The sequence below is a fragment of the Sander lucioperca genome, chromosome 21 (assembly GCF_008315115.2).
Source record: "Sander lucioperca isolate FBNREF2018 chromosome 21, SLUC_FBN_1.2, whole genome shotgun sequence".
Classification (NCBI taxonomy): domain Eukaryota; kingdom Metazoa; phylum Chordata; class Actinopteri; order Perciformes; family Percidae; genus Sander; species Sander lucioperca.
This window is the reverse complement of record NC_050193.1, coordinates 27,243,773-27,268,591: the sequence shown is the minus strand read 5'-3', so window position 1 is coordinate 27,268,591 and position 24,819 is coordinate 27,243,773. Positions and strand designations below refer to the sequence as shown.

General features: G+C 45.4%; 1 protein-coding gene across 5 annotated transcripts in view; it reads right to left on the bottom strand.

The window, feature by feature from the left end:
- The window catches only part of LOC116065484 (microtubule-associated serine/threonine-protein kinase 1-like), a 92,952-nt gene that overhangs the window by 16,022 nt on the left and 52,111 nt on the right, over nucleotides 1-24,819 (bottom strand). For all 5 annotated transcript variants that reach the window (XM_031321034.2, XM_031321031.2, XM_031321032.2 and 2 more), the window contains 12 exons: nucleotides 22,095-22,255; nucleotides 20,251-20,326; nucleotides 17,088-17,297; nucleotides 12,038-12,139; nucleotides 9,144-9,276; nucleotides 8,983-9,050; nucleotides 7,709-7,785; nucleotides 7,098-7,306; nucleotides 5,635-5,773; nucleotides 5,353-5,485; nucleotides 1,531-1,696; nucleotides 1,276-1,377 (listed from right to left, as the gene is read on the bottom strand). In XM_031321034.2, the coding sequence (XP_031176894.1) occupies nucleotides 1,276-1,377; nucleotides 1,531-1,696; nucleotides 5,353-5,485; nucleotides 5,635-5,773; nucleotides 7,098-7,306; nucleotides 7,709-7,785; nucleotides 8,983-9,050; nucleotides 9,144-9,276; nucleotides 12,038-12,139; nucleotides 17,088-17,297; nucleotides 20,251-20,326; nucleotides 22,095-22,255 (1,576 nt within the window). The remainder of the gene's footprint in view (nucleotides 1-1,275; nucleotides 1,378-1,530; nucleotides 1,697-5,352; nucleotides 5,486-5,634; nucleotides 5,774-7,097; nucleotides 7,307-7,708; nucleotides 7,786-8,982; nucleotides 9,051-9,143; nucleotides 9,277-12,037; nucleotides 12,140-17,087; nucleotides 17,298-20,250; nucleotides 20,327-22,094; nucleotides 22,256-24,819) is intronic.

Genomic DNA, 24,819 nt, shown 5'->3' with positions numbered 1-24,819 from the left:
TGTGAGCATACAGGCAGGACGACAGTTGGTGTTCTAGGTCAGTGATTCCCAACCAGAGGTTCATGTAGAGTGAACTAAAACTAGTTAACAAGTGAGCAGAGAGGTCTAAACAGTTAGCTAAAAGTAATGGATAAATGGTAGAAACAGAGTAAGCTAAACTCCTAACATAAATGGTTAACATAGTTAGCAAAAATTCTAAGATAAATGGTTAACTTAGCTAAAATTCAAAGACAAATAGTTAACATAGTTAGCTAAAATTCAAAGACAAATAGTTAACATAGCTAAAATTCAAAGACAAATGGTTAACTTAGCTAAAATTCAAAGACAAATGGTTAACTTAGTTAGCTGGGAGCGTGCCTATGTTCCCACAGCTTCCACATTTAGAACCCTAACCCTAACCCTAACATAGGGCCTAATTTTAAGAAAAATCTTAGAAATGTGGGTACATAGGGCTGTGGAACTATTGGGCTGACCCCAGTTAGCTAAAATTCAAAGATAAATGGTTATAATAGTTAACTAAAATTCAAAGGTAAATAGCATGATTAGCTGAAATTCAGCTAAAACTAATGGATAAATGGTAGAAACAGAGTAAGCTAAAATCGTAACATAAATGGTTAACATAGTTAGCTAAAATTCAAAGATAAATGGTTAACATAGTTAGCTGGGAGCGTGCCTATGTTCCCACAGCTCTATGTTCCCACATTTCTAAGATTTTTTTCAAAATTAGGCCCTATGTTCCCACATATCCCACATTTAGAACCCTAACCACAGGCAAATAGCATGAGTAGATAAAATTCAAAGATAAATGGTTAACTTAGTTAGCCAAAAATAAGAGAGCAGAGAGAGACCACGGGGAAAATACAGTGTGTGGAGCCGGCATTTTTTCACATCTTAATCTGTGAATTAAAAATGTATTTTGACAAAAACCGAGTTGTTTTCTGTCCCGTTTCAATGAAGTGTTTTTATGATGAGTTAATTCAGAAGGTGCACGATTGTATTTTCTGTTTAGATATAAGAATATTTCCTTTCTTGACATTTTGTAAGTTTATTTTGCTCACTAAAAAGATAGGGGTGCTTAGGGAAGTCGCCGCTCGCATGCAATGCATCCTGGTACACGTAGGCACAGCTGCCACGGCTCTGCAAACAAAAGAACTTGCTTCCTGAGTCACTATAGCACATCCTGGGGAATTTATTTCTTCAATGGATTGCATATCCCATCAATACTAATGCTGGATATTCCCTTAAGGTTGGGAACCACTGATGTAGTTGACTGACCTGTGCCCAGTCGAACCAGTGGATTGGTCTGCAGAAGAGAGGAGATCAGGTGCTGGGAGTCGAGAGGGAGAGCCTCGTCCCCTTCTGGCCACACTATGTCATCTACCGGAGAGAGAGAGAGAGAGAGAGAGAGAGAGAGAGAGAGAGAGAGAGAGAGAGAGAGAGGCATGAGGAGACATATTTTTGGTAAAGAGGTGAGGAAGATGTGTCCAATAAAACTCGTCTAACTCGGACCTTTAATTTTTGATCGCTCACCTGTGATGACCTGGCCGAACAGCTCCTCTGTCGTGTCTCCAAAGAAAGGCACACAGCCCACCAGGAACTCATACAGGATGATGCCCATAGCCCACCAGTCCACCGGCTTCCCATAACCCTGACGAAGAATAACCTCCGGGGCGATGTACTCTGGAGTTCCACACACCTGAAGGGAAAACAGCAACGCTTGATTTCTGTAAGTCCTTTGAATAACACGCAACCCTCTCCGGAGTTTGGATTATTCTAAACCAGCGAGTCACATCAGTTCATTGTCTACCTGTATGGTTGCACATGTGTATGGGATGAGTGAAAAGCAACACGCACAACACACGCTTTATCAACAAGTAGTAGTTAAATGAGACACAGTGCTTAAATACAAATATATAAATACAGATGATCCACCACTGTGTTGGAGGTGTGTCCATGATCACACACACACACACACACACACACACACACACACACACACACACACACACACACACACACACACACACACACACACACACACACACACACAAAACTTAAAAAAACAAATCCTGGGGCACCCTGGTAGCTCACCTGAGTTATGTCAAGGAATCCGACCTGTGGCCCTTTGCTGCATGTCTTCCCCCACTCTCTCCCAACTTTCCTGTCTGCAACTGTCCTATCCATTAAAAGGCCAAAAATCTAAATCCTAATCCTTTAACAGAAAGCCTGCCTACTTTCAGGCTTTTTATTTATTTAATTGTATTAAATAGTGATCGCAGATAGACAGGACAGGGGGACAGAGAGGGGTTGACACGCAGCAAAGGACCGCAGGCCGGATTCTTTGACATAAATCAGGTATAAAGTACACAAATGCTTTCTCAACTGCCCTTTTCTCTAGTTTCTATGTATCTTTCAACAAACATGCAAAATACATCAGTGGCCTTAAATACTAGTTTACATTTTAAACCACTGCAAGCATGTAAATGCACATGTGCACGGGACATATTTCTCCCTGGCTAAGTAAAGCACTTTAGAGATGCCAAGACAAGATGAAAGCCCCAGTGAGGGGTTTTCATGTGCAAATGGGTATGCACTGAATGTTAACAGATTTCTGGCCACCATAAAGCATACAAAAGAAATAATGAAGCTTAGATTCTAAAGCATGAGCCCCGAAGGAAAGGCTTGAAAAAATAAACCCCACCTAAGAGAGAAATGATTATAACAACTGAGGAAAATACTGGCCTATTGTTCTGCCAACTGTTCTTTCATGCTTCAGATATGCCTGGCACACAATGACGCAGAATATCTTAGCATAGAGATGAAGACATCAAAGGACGTTTTATATTGCACTTTACTTGGATCATTCTGTTGTTAAAGAGACTGCACTGCAATACAGATAAAAAAGACACAATTTGCAGTTACACTGTATATATGAGAATTTCGATCATTTTAATTTAATTAGAATTTACTCAAGACTTTAATGAATTGTAAATAAAAATGTAAATATTGGCACCTTGTAGGAGGAGACTGGCCCCCTCTGAAAAACACTCTCAAAAGGACGTTTGTTCAAGCAGCAATTGAGACAAATTTTTTGTAATTATGCCGGAAACAAAGCAGAAGGTGACGAGACAAAGTATAAGAGCACCCAGTGCGTACTGAGGCAGGTTGGGGGGGGGGGGTGGATCGGTCAAAACAAACACAGGACTTTCACCCAGGAGACCGGGGTTTTCACAATCTTTCTCTAAACTTAACTAATGCTGACCTTACACCAAATGGCTTTTCAAGCGATTTCACCGTCGCAGAAACATTTCCAATATCTGAATTAAATTATTAAACTCTTGCTAGAGTTGGGAGGCGCTCCCGTCGTCTCAATCGTTTGGTGTGAGGTGGTCATAAAAGTCAGTCCCAGCTTTCTTAAGTCTTTTTCCCATCTCGACGATCCGACAAAATCAAACGTCTTTGATATGATATTATTGTAAGTTTTAAGTCTTGGTAGCTAAGTTAAAGATGCAGTAGGTAAGACTTATAAAACTAACTCTCTGTCATATCTGCTGAAACTGACCCTATGTTCCAGTAGAACTACATGAAGCAGGTCATTAAAATAAATCCAGCTCCTCTGCCTCCACCTACAGCCTGGAGAGAGATTTACAAAAATCCACAGCTCCCTGTTCAGATGCAGCAATCAGGGCCAGGGGGGGTGTCTAACTGTTCAGATGCAGCAATCAGGGCCAGGGGGGGTGTCTAACTGTTCAGATGCACCAATCAGGGCCATGGGGGGTGTCTAACTGTTCAGATGCAGCAATCAGGGCCAGGGGGGGTGTCTAACTGTTCAGATGCACCAATCAGGGCCAGGGGGGGTGTCTAACTGCGTGTCAATCACTGCTCATGCACACGCATTCATTCTCCCTTATGGGGGGAGGGGCTTAGGAGACCGTTTTGGGCTTTAGCAGAAAGGGGGGAGGGACTGAGAAGTTGTTGTTCAAATTTTTTGGCTAAGTCCTGGATCTTCACAATCCTACCTACAGCACCTTTTAATCATGTGAACATTGTCAACAACCAATGGGTGCGCTCCCTCCAGCACCAAACAGGACGCCGCAAACGGCTAGAGCCTGTGGTGTTTATGGTTGCTATGGCGCCGCGCTAAGCTAAATGCTAAAGAGGGAAAGTTGCATTTTTTTCAACCCTTCTGTAGCAAGTCATCCAACAGAGATTTACCGGCGGATAAACGCAGACCTCCAGGTACTGGAGACATTCTTCTGCATGTACGGCAGAACAGAAAATCTGCAAACTTCCCCTTAAGTTACTAGCTAATGCTAGCGGTAGCTAGCTAGCTTGGTTACATTTTTCACAACGAATCTAATGGTTGTCTTGCAATGTGTGACCCTGCAAGCTCAGTCTTTAAAGTTAGGTGCGAGACGATTGTCTTCAGATGTTACATGGTGTCAGACTTAAGTCTTTTTAAAGTGTTCTAGTGTATGTAGGAATAAGTAGTTTTGGTGCCTAAACATAACCAAACTGCGACCGTTTCACAACGTGTTTAAAACCGCGACCGTTGCGTTCTCTGGTTATCATATCGCTGTATGGTTTGCACAGAATTAATTTGTAGCCAGGGTCAGTCTAGCAACTCTCCGTTGGCTTGCGTGACTGGCTGGTCAGGCCAATCACATCGTGTATAGAGTCGGTGGGCGGGCTTAACATAAAGACGGCAGAGTTGCGACGGTTCCACGTGAATTCCCTGCTACTTGAAAACAAAGAAGATGGCTGCTGCTGCTGGCGAACAGCGGTCTTTGGAGTCGGCTTTGACCGCGACTCTGGAAGACTTGGAGTTAAGCACTGAAGTCATTCTTAAAAAAGGAAGATGTGTTCATTTTGAGTTTAATCTATCAACTAGCGTTGCTCTGGTTGACTATGAGTGCAGAGGGAATCTGAAAGACAACCGTTTATCCCGCCCCTCGGATTGAGCCCTGCCAATGGTGAGTTCCCAGACCCAACATCTGGATGTGGGTCTGGCTTGTCAGGCTAAGAACACACTACACACAGGCCTGAAATACACACACATGCTCTGGTCCTTTACGTGCACAAATGGAGAGATGTCAGAGTGAGGGGGCTGCGACTGCTGAACAGGCGTCCCAACAGCTGGGGGTTTGGTGTCTTAAGGGCTTAAGAGCACCTTGGCAGTGCCCAGGAGGTGAACTGGCACCTCTCCAGCTACCAGTCCACACTCCGTACTTTGGTCCGAAAGGGGACTTGAACCAGCGAGCCTCCTCCCAACCCAGCTCCCTCTGGACTAAGCTACTACTACCACCCCAAATTTGAGTATACAGCTACATTTGTGTGTTGCCTTTGTCATACCTGTTTATCCAAGAACTCCCGAGTATCCTTCTCTATGTGTCCTTCATACAAGTTGGTGGTCAGACTCATTAGACCCATCTTTGAGAGGCCAAAGTCTGTGAGCTTGATGTGGCCCATCGAGGTAATCAGAAGGCTGAGAATAGAAACAGCAGAGGTAAATTCAAAGTCATACAAGCTTTATTTATACTCTTTTGAAACAGCAATTAAATAGCAAAGGTCTGGTGAAGTATAGTGAAGTTTGCATCATCTCTTTGCAACAGTTTGATGAAAACTAACTCTTACTTGTCAGGTTTGAGGTCTCGATGTACAATGCCATAGTTGTGTAAGTACTCCAGTGCAAGGACCGTCTCTGCAAAGTACATGCGGGCCATTTCCACAGGCAGAGCCCCGATGTTCTTCAGCAGAGTCGCACAGTCTCCACCTGCCAGCAGAATTCAGATTTTGATTAGTCTCGCTGCTGAGCAATTATTATGTACAGTATGTCTCCTGGTACCTCGTGTCCGACTTTATTTTTATACGGTTCTATGAAAAAAAAATCTTCCCAGCCCTTGTGACCAATTAATGTTTCCATGATGACTGTCCAATTTTTTGCCTTAAAAATGTGTATTGTATTTGGATACACACATGGATTTTGTTAAAAAGTGCATTGTGCAAAGAGGGGTTGCTATGGAGACGAAACACCGTCTCGTCTATCCAATGAGTGCAGAGGAATTTTCTTTCCCTGTTCGGTTGGAACACGCCCCATAATCACAGCCCAATGGAGCGGTTTCAGACTCACATTCTGACTAGAATCTGAGTATGACGATGTCAGGCTAGGGTTAGGAGTCTCCCCCTGCTGGAATTCAGACAGAATGCAGGTTTAACCGGCAATTTCCACTGACTGCAGAACGTCTGCGTCCCGACTCCGTCCCAGCTCCGGCGGTCCCAGCCCTCCCGAGCAGATACCAGAGCTTCTATTGTTGCCGGACGCCGGAGAGCTCCGCAGCAATTCAGCACACGGCAGATAGTGCGGGACAGGAAGTCGAGCACCGAAACAAAATAAAAAATCCGGTTACTTTTCAAAGTAAAATCCAGCGTGCTCACGGCGGATCATATTTCCCTGCACTACACCTTGAAAACACAGCACAGAGTAGTTTCCCCTCTACTCCTCTGGATGGAAACTAACTGTTGGTGGTTTTGTGGTTCTATTCCACGTGAATTCGTGAGATCTCGTGGGTCCTCGTGACTTCAGCTGTACGTCATGGCCGCAGCCGTGCCGCAACAAATCCGGACCTGGTGGGTCAGACGTTCCACATCCAGTGGAAATTGCCGGTAAGGCACTTCCGCATTTGCAGCACTTCGCCGAACCGGATGCGTTGTCCATTAACATTTACAGTCAATGGTCCAGGTCAGTACAGTCACGGATGTGTATGGGTAGGGAGTTCCAGAGGGAGGGGGCTGCGATGGCTAAAAGCTCTGTCACCCCAGGTACAGTGCTCGGTCCTGATTGGTGGGGAGAGCAGGTTTGCGTCAGAGGAGTGGAGGTTACGGGGGGGATTGTGGCGGTGGAGCAGGTCTGTTAGGTAGGAAGGAGCCTGGTTATGGAGGTCTTTGTGGGTGAGGAGGAGGACTTTAAACTGGACGCGTTGGGAAACAGGGATCCAGTGGAGAATAATAGAATAACTAGTAGACATGGGTAACATTCTTCCCACGAGTCAGCACACACACACACACACACACACACACACACACACACAGATCCTCACCTTCTACGTACTCCATGACCATGCAGAGGTGCCGACGGGTTTCGAAGGAACAGAACATGGAGACGACAAAGGGATTTTCTGCGAAGGTGAGGATGTCTCTTTCCACGAAGGCCTGCTGGATCTGGTTCCTCAGGATCAGGTTCTGCTTATTGATCTTCTTCATGGCAAACCGCTGCCGTGTCTCCAGATGACGCACCAGGTACACGGCGCTAGTACACACACACAGACACACACACACACACACACACACACACACACACACACACACACAGACAGACACACACACACATACATACACAGATATACATACATCCGTTTTTTTGTTTTCTTTTTTTACTTTCTTAAAAAGTATCGGTTCAGGCACCGTTAATTATGTATGCGATTAATTTCGATTAATTAATCACAGACTATGTAATTAATTTGATAAATTTTTTAATCGATTGACAGCCCTAGTCAAAACACGTTAGCTGACGTTGTTGTTCAGTAGCTAGCTCAGAGATTAGCTTCTTTTGCATGCACCATATACGTGTCACATTCTCATTAGGGGCTGAGCCCCCCTAAAGGTCTGATCCTAGACCCGCCCCTGGCTGACGTCGTAATGCTCTACTCACCCATACGCTCCATTACTGATCAGCTTGATGGTCTGGAAGTCTGCTTCCTCTGGGGGTTTCATTGCTCTAATCTTACCCTGTGGATTAAAGATCACAATGGTGCAATTAAATATAATCTAATATAAAATCGAACCAACCGACCATTATGACATAAATATTAATATCGCAACTTGTTATATTTTTCTCTCTTTACAAATGTCAAGAAAGTGTTTTCATTCTTTTTGCCACTCTAACTTTGGTGATGCACATTCAAAATCATCCGATATGCCTCCTTAGCTTTAAGGCAGGATTGGTAACTATTTCCAATATACACTTGGACAAAACTTTCATATACTGTTTGAAATTTTCTTGACACCCTGACAGCAATAAATAACTTACAGGCTCTGAAAAAGGAGCGAAAAAAAGATCCGTCATCTGTAGTTTGCATTTGTACGGCATGAAGGTGCCTCCTCATCAAAATGTTGCTTGCTTTTCAACATAACCAACCCGGGCTTTAATTTTGACAGTTAGAGGCTATTGTTAGAGGGATGGCCCAGAGATTCAAGACAGGGGGGTATCCTGTAAATCAGCTAAATTAGATTCATGTATGCCAAGTTATTAGCACATGATGCAGACGTTTTCAGGGAGAGCAATAAGGATGCGTTTCAATTAGTGCTAAAATGGATGCTGAGGAGGTGAAACGGAGGCTGGCCTCTGGAGGACTTATTTTATTTCTTTGTTCCAACTTCCAAGTGGCCTATAGTCTACGTTAGTCATGAATAAATTATGTAAAAAAAATTATAAATGTAAATGACAAAAAAATGAGTCATTCTTGACAAAAGGCAAAAAGAGCTGTGTGGGTCCGCACATTTGAATAATGTCGGCTGTAAACGGGTTCGGGCTTTTAAAAAGCTGTCAATCAAAATGTACTTGTCGGCTTGGGCCGAATTCTGTTGGACTCGGGCTTTGTCGGGTTAACTTTTAAGGCCCGATTACAGCTCTAATAAGGACCTTGGCTTGATAAAATGAGCCTTTATTGTGTCCTATAGGAGAAATATGTCTTGGGCAGTCGAGAGAACAAAAAATGCCGACGTATCGCACATAAACACACAATAAACATACAGTAAACATGCATGAAACATAAGCATACATTATCTCATCCAATGCGTTCGATAAAAATTCGATAAACCTCACACAAGGATCCAACCGTCCCCCACTCGAACAAAAATAAAATAGGGTGGACGAATGTGGGGGTGGACAAATGACAACACGGAGGGTTAATCTGGGGATCCCACCTCTGTCGAGTCATCTGTTTCGGGTGTCAGCGGCCCCTCGCTGTCGTAACTATCGAGGTTTACCATCTCTGAGGACAGAAATATGTTTAAATCAGCTGTCAGTTCACTTAGTTTCTGGTAAGTTAAATCCGTGTGTTGCACACAGTTTCTGTCTCTCTCACCTTCAATAGGGTCTCTGGTCAGTCCCAGCTGGCTGATGATGTAACGAGGAATGTCCGTTTTCATCAGGTGACCCTCCTTGGCGTGGTCCTCTGCTGCCTCCAGTAGATGGTAGAACTCCTCTGGATTAAACTCCTGAAGAGCATTAGAGCATTAAAGGGTAACTTTGGCATTTTTGTAACCCTATTTTCCAATATTTTTGTGTCCAAGTGACAGATCTTTTGAATTGGTCCAGTATTCAAAAAGACAGCTGCAGTCGGCAGTTGCAAAAAGCTGCAATGTAACGTAAATGGGCATTTGTGCACCTTTTATTTTTCGTCCACTAAAAATTCAGTTTTTGCCGCCGACAGGCTCAGATTATTATTCTAACCGTGGATTTCCACAGGATGCAGAACGTCTGCGGACCGGAACGGCTGCGTGCTCCGCCGTCCTGACACCCACCAGGTCTGGATTTGTTGCGTAACGGCTGTGGCCAGCCGACCACAACATCTCGCGAATTCATGTATGTTCGCGCGATATAACAGGATGTAGTTTCTATAAACAGAACCACAAAACCACCACCAGTTAGTTTCCATCCAGAGGAGTAGAGGGGAAACTACTCTGAGCTGTGTTTTCAAGGTGTAGTGCAGGGAAATATGACCTGCTGTGAGCACGGTGTATTTTATTTTTGAAAAGTATCCGGATGTTTTATTTTGTTTCTGTGCTCGACTTCCTGTCCCGCACTATCTGAATTGTGCTGAATTGCTGCGGAGCTCTCCGTCGTCCGTCAAAAATAGAAGCTCTGCGTATCTGCTCCGGAGGGCTGGGACCGCCGGAGCTGGGACGGAGTCGGGACGCAGACGTTCTGCAGTCAGTGGAAATACACACACTGACTTTAATGGAAACCTAATGACTCCGTCGACGTTCCGTCGACGTTCCGGAGATGTTCCGTAGACGTTCCGTAGACGTTCCGCATCCAGTGGAAATTGCCGGTAAGGCCTCCTGCACACTGCCTGCGTGGCATGAGCGTGGCGTTTCTGTTGCGTGGCGGCTGCGTGGCGTTTTCTATGTCTGATGTGTCTGAAGCGGCACTGATGCTGCTAGGCTTGTCTCTACACATGTACGTTTCATCACCCATGTTCGACTTTTGGGCAGAGAGTTGTGGAAATGTAGACAACGTCGGCAGTATTGACGGCAAAATTCTGTAGGCTACAGAATATTTCCTTCTGTATTGACAGGTGCAGTATTTGAAAATCAATATTTATTTATTATTATTTTTTTAAATGACATTTATATCTGCTTTTATGTCAAAACCTAGAGACTTTCAAACATCAACATGTCATTTATTAAATGTATTTGTGTCAAAATGACATATAAACATCTTTTCCTATTCTATTTTGCCTGGAAACACTTCCATGTCGCATGAAAAATAGGCGTCGGCCCTATTTCTAGCATGCACGCGTTTTCGGTGCGGACACACCTGCGAGACGTGCGTGTCACGCAGGCAGTGTGCAAGCTCTAACCTGTTAACGTGGGAGCCGAAATAAAAACGGACATGCCACGCAGCCAGTGTCCCAGGTGGCGCGTGCCATCGTGACGTCAAAATGACATAATATCCTGCCGGTGCGCCCGATTTATGGCGCGCGAGCCTAGGTCGCGCACGGCTCTTTTTTTTTCAGCGGCGCGCAACAAAGCAGAAACGGGACGCCTGAACGGGTTCGCCGACAACCGGATGCCAGGACTCTGAGTGACTGCAAGTCTCTCCGGTAAACTTACTAGGTTAAGATGAGTTCTTTTTTTTTGGGGGGGCATTTTAGGCCTTTATTTGTATAGGACAGCTTAGATTTGAAAGGGGAGAGAGAGAGGGGGGAATGACATGCAGCAAAGGGCCGCAAGTTGGAGTCGAACCCACGGCCGCTGCGTCGAGGAGTAAACCTCTATACATGGGCGCCCACTCTACCAGGTGAGCTAACCAGGCACCCAAGATGAGTTCTTTTATGGCGAATGAAAGGCTTGATCCCACCAAGTAGGTCATCCAATCAAATCGAAGCATTGACGTCAATGCTGCAGCCAGTTCTGCCGTTGTTTACCTTTTTCTTCTTCTTCTAGTCCGTAGAAAGGGAAAAGTCTGTAGCCTTTGCTCATTAGCGCCACCTCTGTTCAGGAGAAGACTGCAGCTAGTGTCGTGAGCACCAGCGCGGGTATAAATAGTCACGGCGCTCCCATGACGTCACATGCGTCTAGTGTATAAGACCCTTAAGTGTCTGACAACATTATGAAAGGATCCCTACAGAGATAGACCTTTTTGTTAAAGAGTAAGATCCTTTTTGTTCAACCAGAAACATCGCCGAATAATGGACGTAGAGAAATATGAACGAATGAGCATAATATGAGCACTTTAAAAAAAACGTGTGGAAAAACTGTGGCGTGACTCATCGAGTGGGACACAAGACGGTTATAAAACAGAGTCACACACATTTACTCAGAAAAACAACCAGCTAAGACAGACAAACACACACAAAGACATCCTCCAACTTTAAATGACACCATGGTCGCAGTCTGTCTGAGTCAGACATGAAGGCGGCCAAGCAGCAGGGGGGCCGCTGACTGGTATTAGTCGTACTGTGGCAGGGCAAATTTTAATCTAAATGCAAATGTATTCGCCATCCAAACAGACTGCACTGGGGCTCTTTTACTCAGTGTTTGCTGGTTTTGATTTTCTGCCCCCGGCTGTGTAATATATCAGGGTGCTTAAATGCTTTACAGGGGCTAACAAATGAGAATCTGTGTCCATGTTTATTTAAAGAAAATCAATTTGTCTTAAGTCACGAGAGGGTCGTGATCTGTGAAATGTTCTGCGATGAAGGCTGGGGGGGGGGGACTGTGGACATCGCAGTAGGATAGGGTCTTATCTTACCAGACACTCCAGAAGCCTGGCAGTCCGGGAGATGATGATGAGAAGCTTCTTCGCCAACTCTGTGACGAAGGCTACCTCGGAGCTCTCCGAACGCTCAAAGGCCTGACAGAGAGAGAGAGAGAGAGAGAGAGAGAGAGAGAGAGAGAGAGAGAGAGAGAGAGAGAGAGAGAGAGAGAGAGAGAGAGAGACATGAGAGAGAGAGACATGAGAGAGAGAGAGAGACAGAGAGAGAGAGAGAGAGACATGAGAGAGAGAGACATGAGAGAGAGAGAGAGACATGAGAGAGAGAGACAGAGAGAGAGAGAGAGAGAGAGAGAGAGAGAGAGAGAGAGAGACATGAGAGAGAGACAGAGAGAGAGAGACATGAGAGACAGAGAGAGAGAGAGAGAGAGACATGAGAGAGAGAGAGAGAGAGAGAGAGACAGAGAGAGAGAGAGGGAGGGAGAGAGAGAGAAAGAGAGAGGGAGGGAGAGAGAGGGAGAGAGAGAGCGAGAGAGAGAGAGAGAGAGAGAGACATGAGAGAGAGAGACAGAGAGAGAGAGAGAGAGAGACATGAGAGACAGAGAGAGAGAGAGAGAGAGACATGAGAGACAGAGAGAGAGAGAGAGAGAGAGACATGAGAAGAGAGAGAGAGAGACATAGAGAGAGAGAGAGAGAGAGAGAGAGAGAGACATGAGAGAGAGATAGAGAGAGAGATAGAGAGATAGAGAGAGAGATAGAGAGAGAGAGACAGAGATAGAGAGAGAGAGAGAGACAGAGAGAGAGAGAGACATGAGAGAGAGAGAGAGAGAGAGAGAGACATGAGAGAGAGAGAGAGAGACATGAGAGACAGAGAGAGAGAGAGAGAGACATGAGAGAGAGAGAGAGAGAGAGAGAGAGACATGAGAGAGAGAGAGAGACATGAGAGAGAGAGAGAGACAGAGAGAGAGAGAGACAGGAGAGAGAGAGAGAGAGAGAGAGGGAGGGAGAGAGAGAGAAAGAGAGAGGGAGGGAGAGAGAGAGAGGGAGACAGAGAGAGAGAGAGAGAGAGAGAGAGACAGAGAGAGAGAGAGAGAGAGAGAGAGAGAGAGAGAGAGAGAGAGAGAGAGAGAGAGAGAGAGAGAGAGAGACAGAGAGAGAGAGAGAGAGAGAGAGAGAGAGACAGAGAGAGAGAGAGAGAAGATTACATCTGACAGTAAAATCCCAGACACGGCACTGCAGTCAGTTAAAGTCCATACCAGACCTTTGTAATCACTTCACAAATTGTTAACTATTTAAATTTCTGTGAGTGAGTTTTATGTATGTGAGATATATGTGTGTATGTGTGTTTGTTGTGTTATGTTTGTCTAAGCTACTGGATGCCTACAATTTCCCTTGGGATGAATAAAGTAATCTGTCTGTCTGTCTGTCTGTCTGTCTAGATAGATAGATAGATTTTTTATTGATCCCAAAAAAATGGGAAATAACATTGTTGCAGCAGCAAACTATCTATCTATCTAAGAAAGGTACAAAGGCTTCTAAAAGATGTGACTTTTGTGAATATCTGATCCTAAAAAACACAGACGATACAATCAAACCGAAGCCAGACAACAAAGTGTAATCACAGCGATCTAATCAAGCCGTCAAAATGAGGTTGGTGATGAAATTGCCTGATACCTGTTATCTCCTCTGAGCTTAATTAGCCTCCAATTACCGCAGCCATTTCAATCTCGTCTCTCACCAAAGGAACCGCAAGTTTGAATGAAATTAAAAGACCAACGCTGAATCTGTCCACTAACCTTCCACAGCACCATTCACACATCTTCTTAAATTGACCTTTTTAAGATATTTGTATATAACTGTTTTCATGTGTTTCACATCAAAACGTTCAGAACAAACTCAGCTTTCTGTATCGTGAGCCAAAAATCTGTCCCAGAGCAATGTGTAAAGAGATAATTTGCTAGAGATATACTTCTGCAGAATGTTCTGCAGATTTAAAAAAAAAAAATTGAAATTAAACTCAGGATGTTAACACATCTCCACCACAAGCAGAAAAACAGTCCGCAATTATTATTTACTTTATTCTGGAACCTCTGAAAAAAGAAATCTGTATCGTTAATTAAAGGGAAAGTTCGCGGATTGTCTTATTAGTTCTTATTAGAGGAAGTCAGGTCTTACTTGTTCTTACATCTTTTCTTAGGCTACATTTACATTGTTACGTTTTGATTTAAAAACCGAATATATTTTTCTACGTTTCCCCCTCTCATTCCCCCTGCTCTGGCGGTTCCCCCTCTCATTCTCCCCTCTCATTCTCCCTGCTCTGGTGTTTCCCCCTCTCATTCTCCCTGCTCTGGCGGTTCCCCCTCTCATTCCCCCTGCTCTGGCGGTTCCCCCTCTCATTCCCCCTGCTCTGGCGGTTCCCCCTCTCATTCTCCCTGCTCTGGCGTTTCCCCCTCTCATTCCCCCTGCTCTGGCGTTTCCCCCTCTCATTCCCTCTGCTCTGCTGTTTCCCCCTCTCATTCCCCCTACTCTGCTGTTTCCCCCTCTCATTCCCCCTGGTCTGGCGTTTCCCCCCCTCATTCCCCCTGCTCTGGCGTTTCCCCCTCTCATTCCCCCTGCTCTGGCGGTTCCCCCTCATTCCCCCTGCTCTGGCGTTTCCCCCTCTCATTCCCCCTGCTCTGGCGGTTCCCCCTCATTCCCCCTGCTCTGGCGTTTCCCCCTCATTCCCCCTGCTCTGGCGTTTCCCCCTCTCATTCCCCCTGCTCTGGCGGTTCCCCCTCATTCCCCCTGCTCTGGTGTTTCCCCCTCTCATTCCCCCTGCTCTGGCGTTTCCCCCTCTCATTCCCCCTGCTCTGGCGGTTCCCCCTCATTCCCCCTGCTCTGGCGTTTCCCCCTCTCATTCCCCCTGCTCTGGCGGTTCCCCCTCATTCCCCCTGCTCTGGCGTTTCCCCCTCTCATTCCCCCTGCTCTGGCGGTTCCCCCTCATTCCCCCTGCTCTGGTGTTTCCCCCTCTCATTCCCCCTGCTCTGGCGTTTCCCCCTCTCATTCCCCCTGCTCTGGCGGTTCCCCCTCTCATTCTCCCTGCTCTGGCGGTTCCCCCTCTCATTCCCCCTGCTCTGGCGGTTCCCCCTCTCATTCTCCCTGCTCTGGTGTTTCCCCCTCTCATTCCCCCTGCTCTGGCGTTTCCCCCTCTCATTCCCCCTGCTCTGGCGGTTCCCCTTCTCATTCTCCCTGCTCTGGCGGTTCCCCCTCTCATTCCCCCTGCTCTGGCGGTTCCCCCTCTCATTCCCCCTGCTCTGGCGTTTCCCCCTCTCATTCCCCCTGCTCTGGCGTTTCCCCCCCTCATTCCCCCTGCTCTGGCGTTTCCCCCTCTCATTCCCCCTGCTCTGGCGGTTCCCCCTCTCATTCTCCCTGCTCTGGCGGTTCCCCCTCTCATTCCCCCTGCTCTGGCGGTTCCCCCTCTCATTCTCCCTGCTCTGGTGTTTCCCCCTCTCATTCCCCCTGCTCTGGCGTTTCCCCCTCTCATTCCCCCTGCTCTGGCGGTTCCCCTTCTCATTCTCCCTGCTCTGGCGGTTCCCCCTCTCATTCCCCCTGCTCTGGCGGTTCCCCCTCTCATTCCCCCTGCTCTGGTGTTTCCCCCTCTCATTCCCCCTGCTCTGGCGTTTCCCCCCCTCATTCCCCCTGCTCTGGCGTTTCCCCCTCTCATTCCCCCTGCTCTGGCGGTTCCCCCTCTCATTCTCCCTGCTCTGGCGGTTCCCCCTCTCATTCCCCCTGCTCTGGCGGTTCCCCCTCTCATTCTCCCTGCTCTGGTGTTTCCCCCTCTCATTCCCCCTGCTCTGGCGTTTCCCCCTCTCATTCCCCCTGCTCTGGCGGTTCCCCTTCTCATTCTCCCTGCTCTGGCGGTTCCCCCTCTCATTCCCCCTGCTCTGGCGGTTCCCCCTCTCATTCCCCCTGCTCTGGTGTTTCCCCCTCTCATTCCCCCTGCTCTGGCGTTTCCCCCCCTCATTCCCCCTGCTCTGGCGTTTCCCCCTCTCATTCCCCCTGCTCTGGGGTTTCCGAGCCCCTAAACCGGAGACATTCGAAATTTTCTTCTGACCCGTTTTGGTTTGAAATCTGCAGGGTTGTGTTTCAGTCTCAACGGCCGCAAACGGAGACCTCTGGCAACACCGACAGTGACGCCAACGTTGCGGCGCCCGATTGGGCCATGTCGTCTCATTCTCCGCGACTAAGCTACTAACGTTACCATGGCAACTACCAGCAACGGTATACGAATAAGATGTGTGGTTTGGGCGTGTTAAGCCCAGTCCAGACCAAAGATTTGCGACGAGATGAGTTGAAACAGCAGCGCTCTGAAAGCTGCCAGTTCTCACCAATGAGACGAGACGAGATGGTGTATCATCTCCATAACAACGACTCTTTGTACTTCAGGTCTAACTTCCGACTTTTAGGCATTTTTGTCGCTAAATATATAATTTGTTGCGTCTAAATATGAATGTGGATAACGTTAGTGATCCAGTTGCATTTTTAGAGCTGAATCGGCGAAAACACGTTTTATTTCTCTGATTCCCGGCTTTGTTCTAACGCCGCTGGGCGCTCCCTCTCTTCAGTCTCTCTCTAGCTCTCTCCACCATATAACGTTACCGTGCTTTTGGGCGGTTGTTGAGGCTCCGTCTCAAACTCTGCCATTTCGACCAGCTGTTTGGAACATAAAAATCCATAAATGGATTATGGATATTTTAATTTCTATAGTGCGTAGCTGACTTTACCAGCGGACTTATTGGCTGTAGAAACAGCCAATAGAGAGAGTCTCTTACGTTCTGAAACCAGCCTCTGGAGACTGAGTCGCAGCGACGCCATCAGCTGGTTTGAGTCGAGCTGAGACGGGCCGGTTCAGACCGCTGCAACTTTTCTCTGCGACGTTCTAAAACGGTTTCGTCTTGTTGCAAATCTTTGGTCTGAACTGGGCTTTAGTTTAAACGGAGATTAGTTCTTCTACTGGAGCTAAAACATTTGTGAGCACGGAGATCGCTTTTGGCTCAAAACTCCACTTAAAAAAGCAAAACGTAGCAATTTAAATGTAGCCTTTACTCACGTCCTGAAGAAGCTTCTCCAGGTTCTCCTGCAGCTCAAAGAAGTAGACGGAGGTGATGAGGCCCTCCTGGGATTTGGCCAGGCAGTCTCTGGACAGCTCAGCTATCTGGTGGTGAATGAAGCTGAGGACCCCGTCGGCCAGCGGGAGAACGTTTTCAGGAGAGAAACACTGGATGAACTCGGCGAGCCTGCCCTCCATCTGCGCTGTCGCCTGACAGAGGACGGGAGGCGGGGAGGGCATGAGAGGACAGGAGAAATATGTACATATTCTGTTTAGTTTCAGTTTATTCACGCGTCATCATCATATCAGTAAGACACAATGTCAGAAGGTACAATAATTGGTTCATAATATGTACCCAAATTCACAAATATGTAGGATATTACTACATACATTCCTGTAATTGTACATTGCAACATCTGTTGTCTGTATTATTATCAGCTGGAGCGTGCAGTGCATGCTTGATGTCGCTGTTTGCAGAATGTTATCGTTCAGCTGTGTGGACGCTCACATCGTTATAGATGAAGCATTGCGTTAGTTCATGCAGGACACGGAAGTCATAGGCCCACTAATTGAATTATCATTCCAGCCAGTCACAACCAATCACAGCCATTTTCACATCAGGCAGTCCATTTAAATGTCTCCGCATGTGTGTGTGTCTGTGTGTGTGCATTGTTTAGAGCAATAACTCCACCTCCTTGTCTGTCCAGACAAAATTGTCAGCTTTTGTTGTTTGCTTCGCCATGTTTTGAAGGAAGGTTCTACGCAGGCGCGCAGACTTGGTGGTGTTGCGTGGCAGTGCTTCACACCACCAACTAGCCGCCTGGTGTGCATACTACATCCAATTTAACACACTTTTGCGTCACCATATGCACGCAGATTTGCCCCCCAAAACGCTCGCCTAAACGCGGAATGAAAAGTGAGAACACAACGCCACTTTTGCATTTTCTCTTCAGATCGTTTCCGTCTAAACATAGCCTCAGTTATTCGGTTCATGCAATCAGTAGCTTTTCTTCTTATCTCTGGTCATGCCCGGCATCTCCTCCACATTATGCGCTCTGCCTTCAGGATACAGTACATCCTGTGCTCTTTGCAAGGTCACTCAGCTTTCATGATTAACACATGAAAAACAGAAATAATAAAACAGCAGTTTGGATGCAAATGGTTTAACAAAGAAACTGAAGCAAAACCGTTCTAAGCATAATTTTTCGAACAACCCCTTTAAAAGAGATTGTGAATCTCAATGGGAATAAAATAAAAGTTAAATAAAAGGGGCAGAAAGGAAGAGATGGCGAGAATGGGGAAACGGAAATGAAGTGTAGAAAAAGATTGAATTTCTTGAGGAGACCCAGACATGCAGTACGTGACAGAAAGCAATTCATTTGTGGCTCTGCTGCTTTACACTGACTTCAATGCAACGCCTTAACTTGTGTGAAACAAGCCCAAAGAGCTTTTACCTCGAATGAACTCCAAACTATAATGCCCAATTTCCTAAGGCTCGATCTTTATCTCTGTGGAAGCTGTCAGCCCATTTCCTTTTGAATCCAAACTCAGCCCGCAAAGAGAGGAAGGGAGAAAAATGAGGCAAAAGAGAAAATCTCTTTTATTTAACTCTCCATAGCTGTGGCAGTATTTCTAAGTGCAGTGACTAAAGTTAATATTTTCTCTGACAGGGTGAACATATTTCGACTTGGCAGTGGCACATAATCTTGTTTGCTATGGTTTAGCAGCCCCTAAGGCTCCTTTCCTTTTTTAATGTGTTTGTGTTTTGGTTATGCACAAATCTCTGAACATGCTCAATCATAAATTACATCCCCTTTTTATTTCTCTAAAATATGAGTTCTAAAATAGGATTAAAACGTTACCGTAGCTCGAAAGATTAATTTAATGCTCTGCAGGCTTTAGGATTCGCTCGCTGTTATGTGGATTATTATGGAATAGGATGTTTATCATAAAGCAGCTTTGTGTGTGTGTGTGTGTGTGTGTGTGTGTGTGTGTGTGTGTGTGTGTGTGTGTGTGTGTGTGTGTGTGTGTGTGTGTGTGTGTGTGTATTACTGTATTTCAATCACAATGTGTCTGATTTTGTAGTTCATTTTCTATACTTCTGTTGGCTAAAGCTGATTGCAAATATACTGATAAACTGACAACCAGACCAACTCTATGGTAGGGCTGGGCGATAGGGAGAAAATCAGATATAACAATATTCTTGACCAAATACCTCTAAATATCGATATTGTGACAATATTCTAGGGTTCACAATTGGTGCTTTAACAAAATATCTTCACACTTAGATCTTAGATGAATAATCTTGGGTAATGTGGACATAATGTCTAAGTGGGGAAAAGGCACAAATAATAGAACAGTTAGAACAGTCTGGTAAGTTCAGAAAAGTACATCACTTTACTGTAATGCAGCCTTTAAAACCAGGAAAAGACACTTATGATATTACAATATCCAAAATCTAAGATGATATCTAGTCTAATATCACGCTATCGATATAATATCGAGATATTGCCCAGCCCTACTCTAGGGTCCTATCTTGTACCCGGCGCAGCGCAAAGCCCGACCCAAGTGTCTTTGCTAGTTTAAGACTAGACCAGTTGTCAGTTTCCCGTCCAGCGCGCGCGTCGTTTAAATAGCAAATGCACCTGCACCCATCTGTGGCCCATGGGCGTGCTGGTCTTACAGGGAGGTGTGTTCAGGTGCATTCTGGGCGTGCTGGTCTTACAGGGAGGTGTGTTCAGGTGCATTCTGGGCGTGCTGGTCTTACAGGGAGGTGCGTTCAGGTGCATTCTGGGCGCATTGCTATCTTGAGGCAGCGGAAAATGATCGCGCCATTGAGCAACAAAAACCTGGTCGCTGTTATGTGGATTTTTTTGAATATGTTTATCAGAAAGCAGCTTTGTGTGTGTGTGTGTGTGTTTGTGTATATGTATGTGTGTGTGTGTGTGTTTGTGTATATGTATGTGTGTGTGTGTGGGAGGGGGTAATGTTGTTAAGTTGCTGTAAGTATCGCATTGACCGCCTTCTAACCAAAGTCAATGCAATCATTAACCGCTTTTGTTGAGTGAGAATATGTTTATCATAAAGCAGCTTTGTGTGTGTATGTGTGTGTGTGTGTGTGTGTGTGTGTGTGTGTGTGTGTGTGAGAGAGAGTGTGTCTCACCTTTGGAAAGCGCTCTTTGTACACATGGTTCATCATGACTATCTCGTTGTCGTAGCAGGAAGAAGAACGTCCTGGGCTGCGTGGGAAAACAGAAAAACATGGATCACAGTCAAAAACATCTGGCTTTTTTAAAGTTTGGGTCAGTTTGTGTTCTGAGTAATAAAGAAAATGTCTCATGTCTGAACAATGTTTAAGATTCGATTCACACTTAAAACGATCCAATAAAAAGCAAGTAATTAGTAGTAAAAGTTAGTAGTTTATTTTTTCACGACTACTAAGTAACTAGATTGGAGAAGTGAACGTGAATACATATTTAAGAGCGATTCTTTCGCTCCGTAGTCACCAAAAGTAAATATTGGACGCACTTGGGCCAAGCCACGTATCTCCAGAACATTCTGACACTAAAATGGCATTTTTCAGACGGACACATCAGGAGAAAATGAACTTTGTTCCAGACCTGCTTCTGTCTCAGCAACAAACTCTCAGGGGGTTGTCGAAACACAGCTAAGCTAACGCTCAAAAGCGCCACAGATAATGAATCTCTGTGATGCTAAATATGGCGTTTAGCTGTGTGAATATCTATATATAATATAAATAAATCACGCAAATGTAACTCTTCATCCATCCAAACGACATTCACCACACTTTCAAACAAAGTCGTGCCCATTTAGGAGACAGGAAGTGTGTACCGTTTCATACATAGACAGTGAAAGAAATGGACACAGTGACGCCATACACTTCCACAGAGACCAGTGAAAGTGTTACTGAGCAGCCTCCAACTGAGCTTGAAGACGTAGATGTGCCGTGAGCAACCTGTCTGAAAGTTGGAAGTCTTCTGGTAGCTGTGCCAAGAGAAATCTCAATCATTCCCAATCTAGCAGAGACGGAGAGCGTGAGCAGGAGCTGTCCACGAGCGTAGGAGCAGGAGCAAAACATTCCTGAAATATTTTGTTGCGATGCTTTCATGGACTCTCTGTGGGCTTCTCCCTTGACTGTATGCCTCCACGCCCCCCCCCCCCGATTGCCTACGAGCTTCTCCTGACTATACCTCATTTCTGCGCAACAGAAAGTCGCGTGGTTATGACCCAATCGTTAGCCTATTTTTATAAAAACATCTGCTACGGGGCCATAATGTGAGGTACAAGGTAATGGAGCCTTTTATACATTGTCGTGTTTCTTTAGAAATAAACAATGGATAAATAGAGTCTTTAAACGCCTCAGATGTAAAGTTATTTGCTGTTAAAGTCACGCCAAAATGAATGGCAGTCAATGGGATGCTAACGGGAGGTGATGGCTTGGTAGCCTCAGAATCTCCCCATAGGAGGTACGCTTTCCGGATGCTCGCTTACCCCCTTGGCTTCATACCATTGGTGCAGAGAATCTTTGGTAAAAAATCTACAAAGTTTGCTAACATTAGCTACTGTTTTTAATGATAAATGCAACTTTTTATTTGTAAGAGGAATGTGTCATTTCTACTTTAAAATGTAAAAAATCACTGTAATGTTGAGCTCGTCTTGATATGTCAGTTACAAAGCAACATCCAGCTTAAGTTTGCTAACATTAGCTAATGTTAGCCACCATAAGTTACTGGTCATACCAAACCAAGAGAACTGTGGCATTTTTTCTAAGTAATTGACATAGTCTGACTTTAATGATGACCATGTCTTAATATAAAGTGCTAACTTTCAATAGATTTGGTTCATTTCAGTTGCTGATCAAATGAAAAGGAAAATTTGGCAGGTTGTATAAAAGCAATTACAAGATTTTTTTTAAAGAGGATATGTGCTTTTTTGGGCAGCCCAAAGCTGCGGTTTAATCTCACGGGTGGTGCTGCTGCTGCTGACCTGAGACTGCGGGAGCGTGGGCGCATGTGGGGGGAGCAGCGGCCCCCGTCGTCATCCGTGATGCTCTCGGTGCTGCCAAAGTGCTTGGATAAGAAGTGGAGCTCGTCCATGGTGGGCTGGAAGGGCAGCTGGTGCAGCCGTTCCTGAGAGGAGCTGGAGGACTGGAGCGAGGGGAGAGGAAGAGGAAGAGGAGGGGAGGCAGGGGCAAAGGGTGGAGGAGGAAGAGGAAGCGGACAAGGGCGGAGGAAGGGTTAGGAGGGCGAGGGGAAGCAGAGGGAGAAGTTGAGGAGGAAGGGAAACAAGAACATTAGAGCAGGAGTAGTCGGACGGATCGGAAAAAACAGTGGCAGAAAATTCACGACAACAAGCCTAAAACAAAACTCCAGCGAGAGCAACAGTCACCTTTATTTATCTGTCTCTAACCGAAACAACTAATAGATCAATAATGGGCTGAGCCAGAATGTAAACATTCGGTGCTTAGCCCAAACCTAGGGGGGTTCGGGGCAGGCTCCTTGGGAGATTGCTTTTCTCCAAATTGTATTCATTGAATCCACAAGAGTCTCAGCTTTTAAAGATTATTTTTTGGGGCATTTTAGGCATTTATCTGCACAGGACAGATGAAGACATGAAAGGGGAGAGAGAGGGGGAATGACATGCAGCAAAGGGCCGCAGGTCAGAGTCGAAACCGCGGCCGCTGCGTCAAGGAGTAAACCTCTACATATGTGCGCCTGCTCTACCAAACGAGCTAACCCAGCCACCAGAATCTCAGCTTTTAAGTCAGTCCTAATTAATGCAATTCCAAGACTGTTTATAAGCCCTGCTATATAGAAATGTTAGGCTAAAATACACCATTTTAGAATAGGCAAAATAACACATTGAAAACTGCATGGGATTATCATAAGTGGACTTGTCTGTTAAGGGGAGACTCGTGGGTAACCATAGAACCCATTTTCATTCAGATTTCTTGAGGTCAGAGGTCAAGAGACCCCTTTGACAATGGCCATGCTAGTTTTTCCCTCTCCAAAATTGAACATAAGTTTGGAGCGTTATTTAGCTCCCTTCCCAAATATTTAGCATAGATTCCTGACACCAATATATTGCTCTAGCTTTAAAACAGAACCCGCTTCAGCGACTTTAAGGGGAACTATGCACTTTTTAGCTTAATTGACCTAAACTGAACAACTTCGGAGTCATTGGAATGGTTATATGACTTTTTAGGGTTGAATGGTGGTCACCTCGCTCCCCCCCAGTTCCTGTGAGCTGAAAAACCACCCTTGCAACTTTGGGCCGGAAAGTCGGTGGCCTCAGCGTCAGGAAGTATGGCGTGATATCAGGTCTCACCATGTGATGAATTGCTTCACGGCACTGCACACATATGCCCATTCAGGAACCGGCTAACAAGGTAGCGATGGAGTTGTTCACACTATCGTCATGGCTGAGCTGGCTAAAAAGAAGCAGAAAGCTAGGAAAGCATTGTCAGAGGAACAGAGAAAGAGGAAACGGCAGACTGACCGAGAGAGGAGTCAGACACGAGTAAACATAGGAGCTGCGTTTTCAGAACGGCGGGGAACTGAGACAAACAGAAGCCTGCAGATCCGATGCTGACCTGGCGTTGTTGCTGTTGCACTTGTAAGTACCTTTGGGATAAACTCTGTTTAATCTTTATATTTCTTTCTTTTTTTAAATCTTTTTTTGTATCTTTGTTTCTTTGCTATTGTCTCTAAAGGTTTTTATTATGATCGCTGTCTGTTACGGGCTCACTAGCTGTCTACCTCAGTGGACATGGCTCTGTGCGTTCGCCAGCTTCTATGAAAACAAATGCACATGACCAGAGGGAGAAGATGGGAGGAGGGAGAGTCGCCAACCAGTTTTTACGACAGTGTTGCCAAATATCTATTCCGAAGCTGTAGGGGGAGCTCTATAGAGAAACCTGCCAGCAAAAAGCGAGAAAACTGCGAAGAAATTGCCAAAACTGCATAGCGCCCCTTTAAAGACAGTAATCTTGGCTAGAATGATTCGGTGCTTTTGAGAAAACATTCAGGGCTGGAGCCCCAGAAGCCAACCCCCTCGTGCCGAACCCTTAGATCAATGATGACAGTATTTGCAGACCTTGTGGACACCACCATAAGCGTCGCTAGACCCCTTTTACTGGGGCAGGTGCCCCAGTGTTGATCTGCTGTGCCCCAGTAAAATCTCATGTGTAAAACCATTGTGTAAGGCCGGCATATTTTTCACATCTAACGTTGTGAATTAAGGATTTATTTCGACCAAAAACCAGAGGTGAGCTAGTAAACTTTATCTGCTGTGAAGCACAGTCTAGCTAGCAAATTAACGGTACTAACAGCTAACGTTAGCTAAGGTAACATGGAGATGCATTCATGGTCTATTCCGTAAAAATTACTATTGGGCGAAGTCAAATTATAACATGATGTGTTCAAATGATGTGTTCTTGTAAAATGTAGTTTTGGGCGAGAAAATTAAATAAATACATTTATTCAAGGAGATAGGGAGATGTTTTTCTATAAGCTTGAAATAAATAGAGGGAATTATGACCATTATAAAAGCTGCATTACTACGAACAAGATTAAAGAAGTACATGAAAAAATATCTTGTTCATAGTACAAAAGTTGTACACAATAACTAGGTTCAGGGTCAGTCGGTGTATGTAAAGATGTCCGAAATGGCTTTCCCTCTTGGAGATATTTTCCGTACATCATAAAGTGCA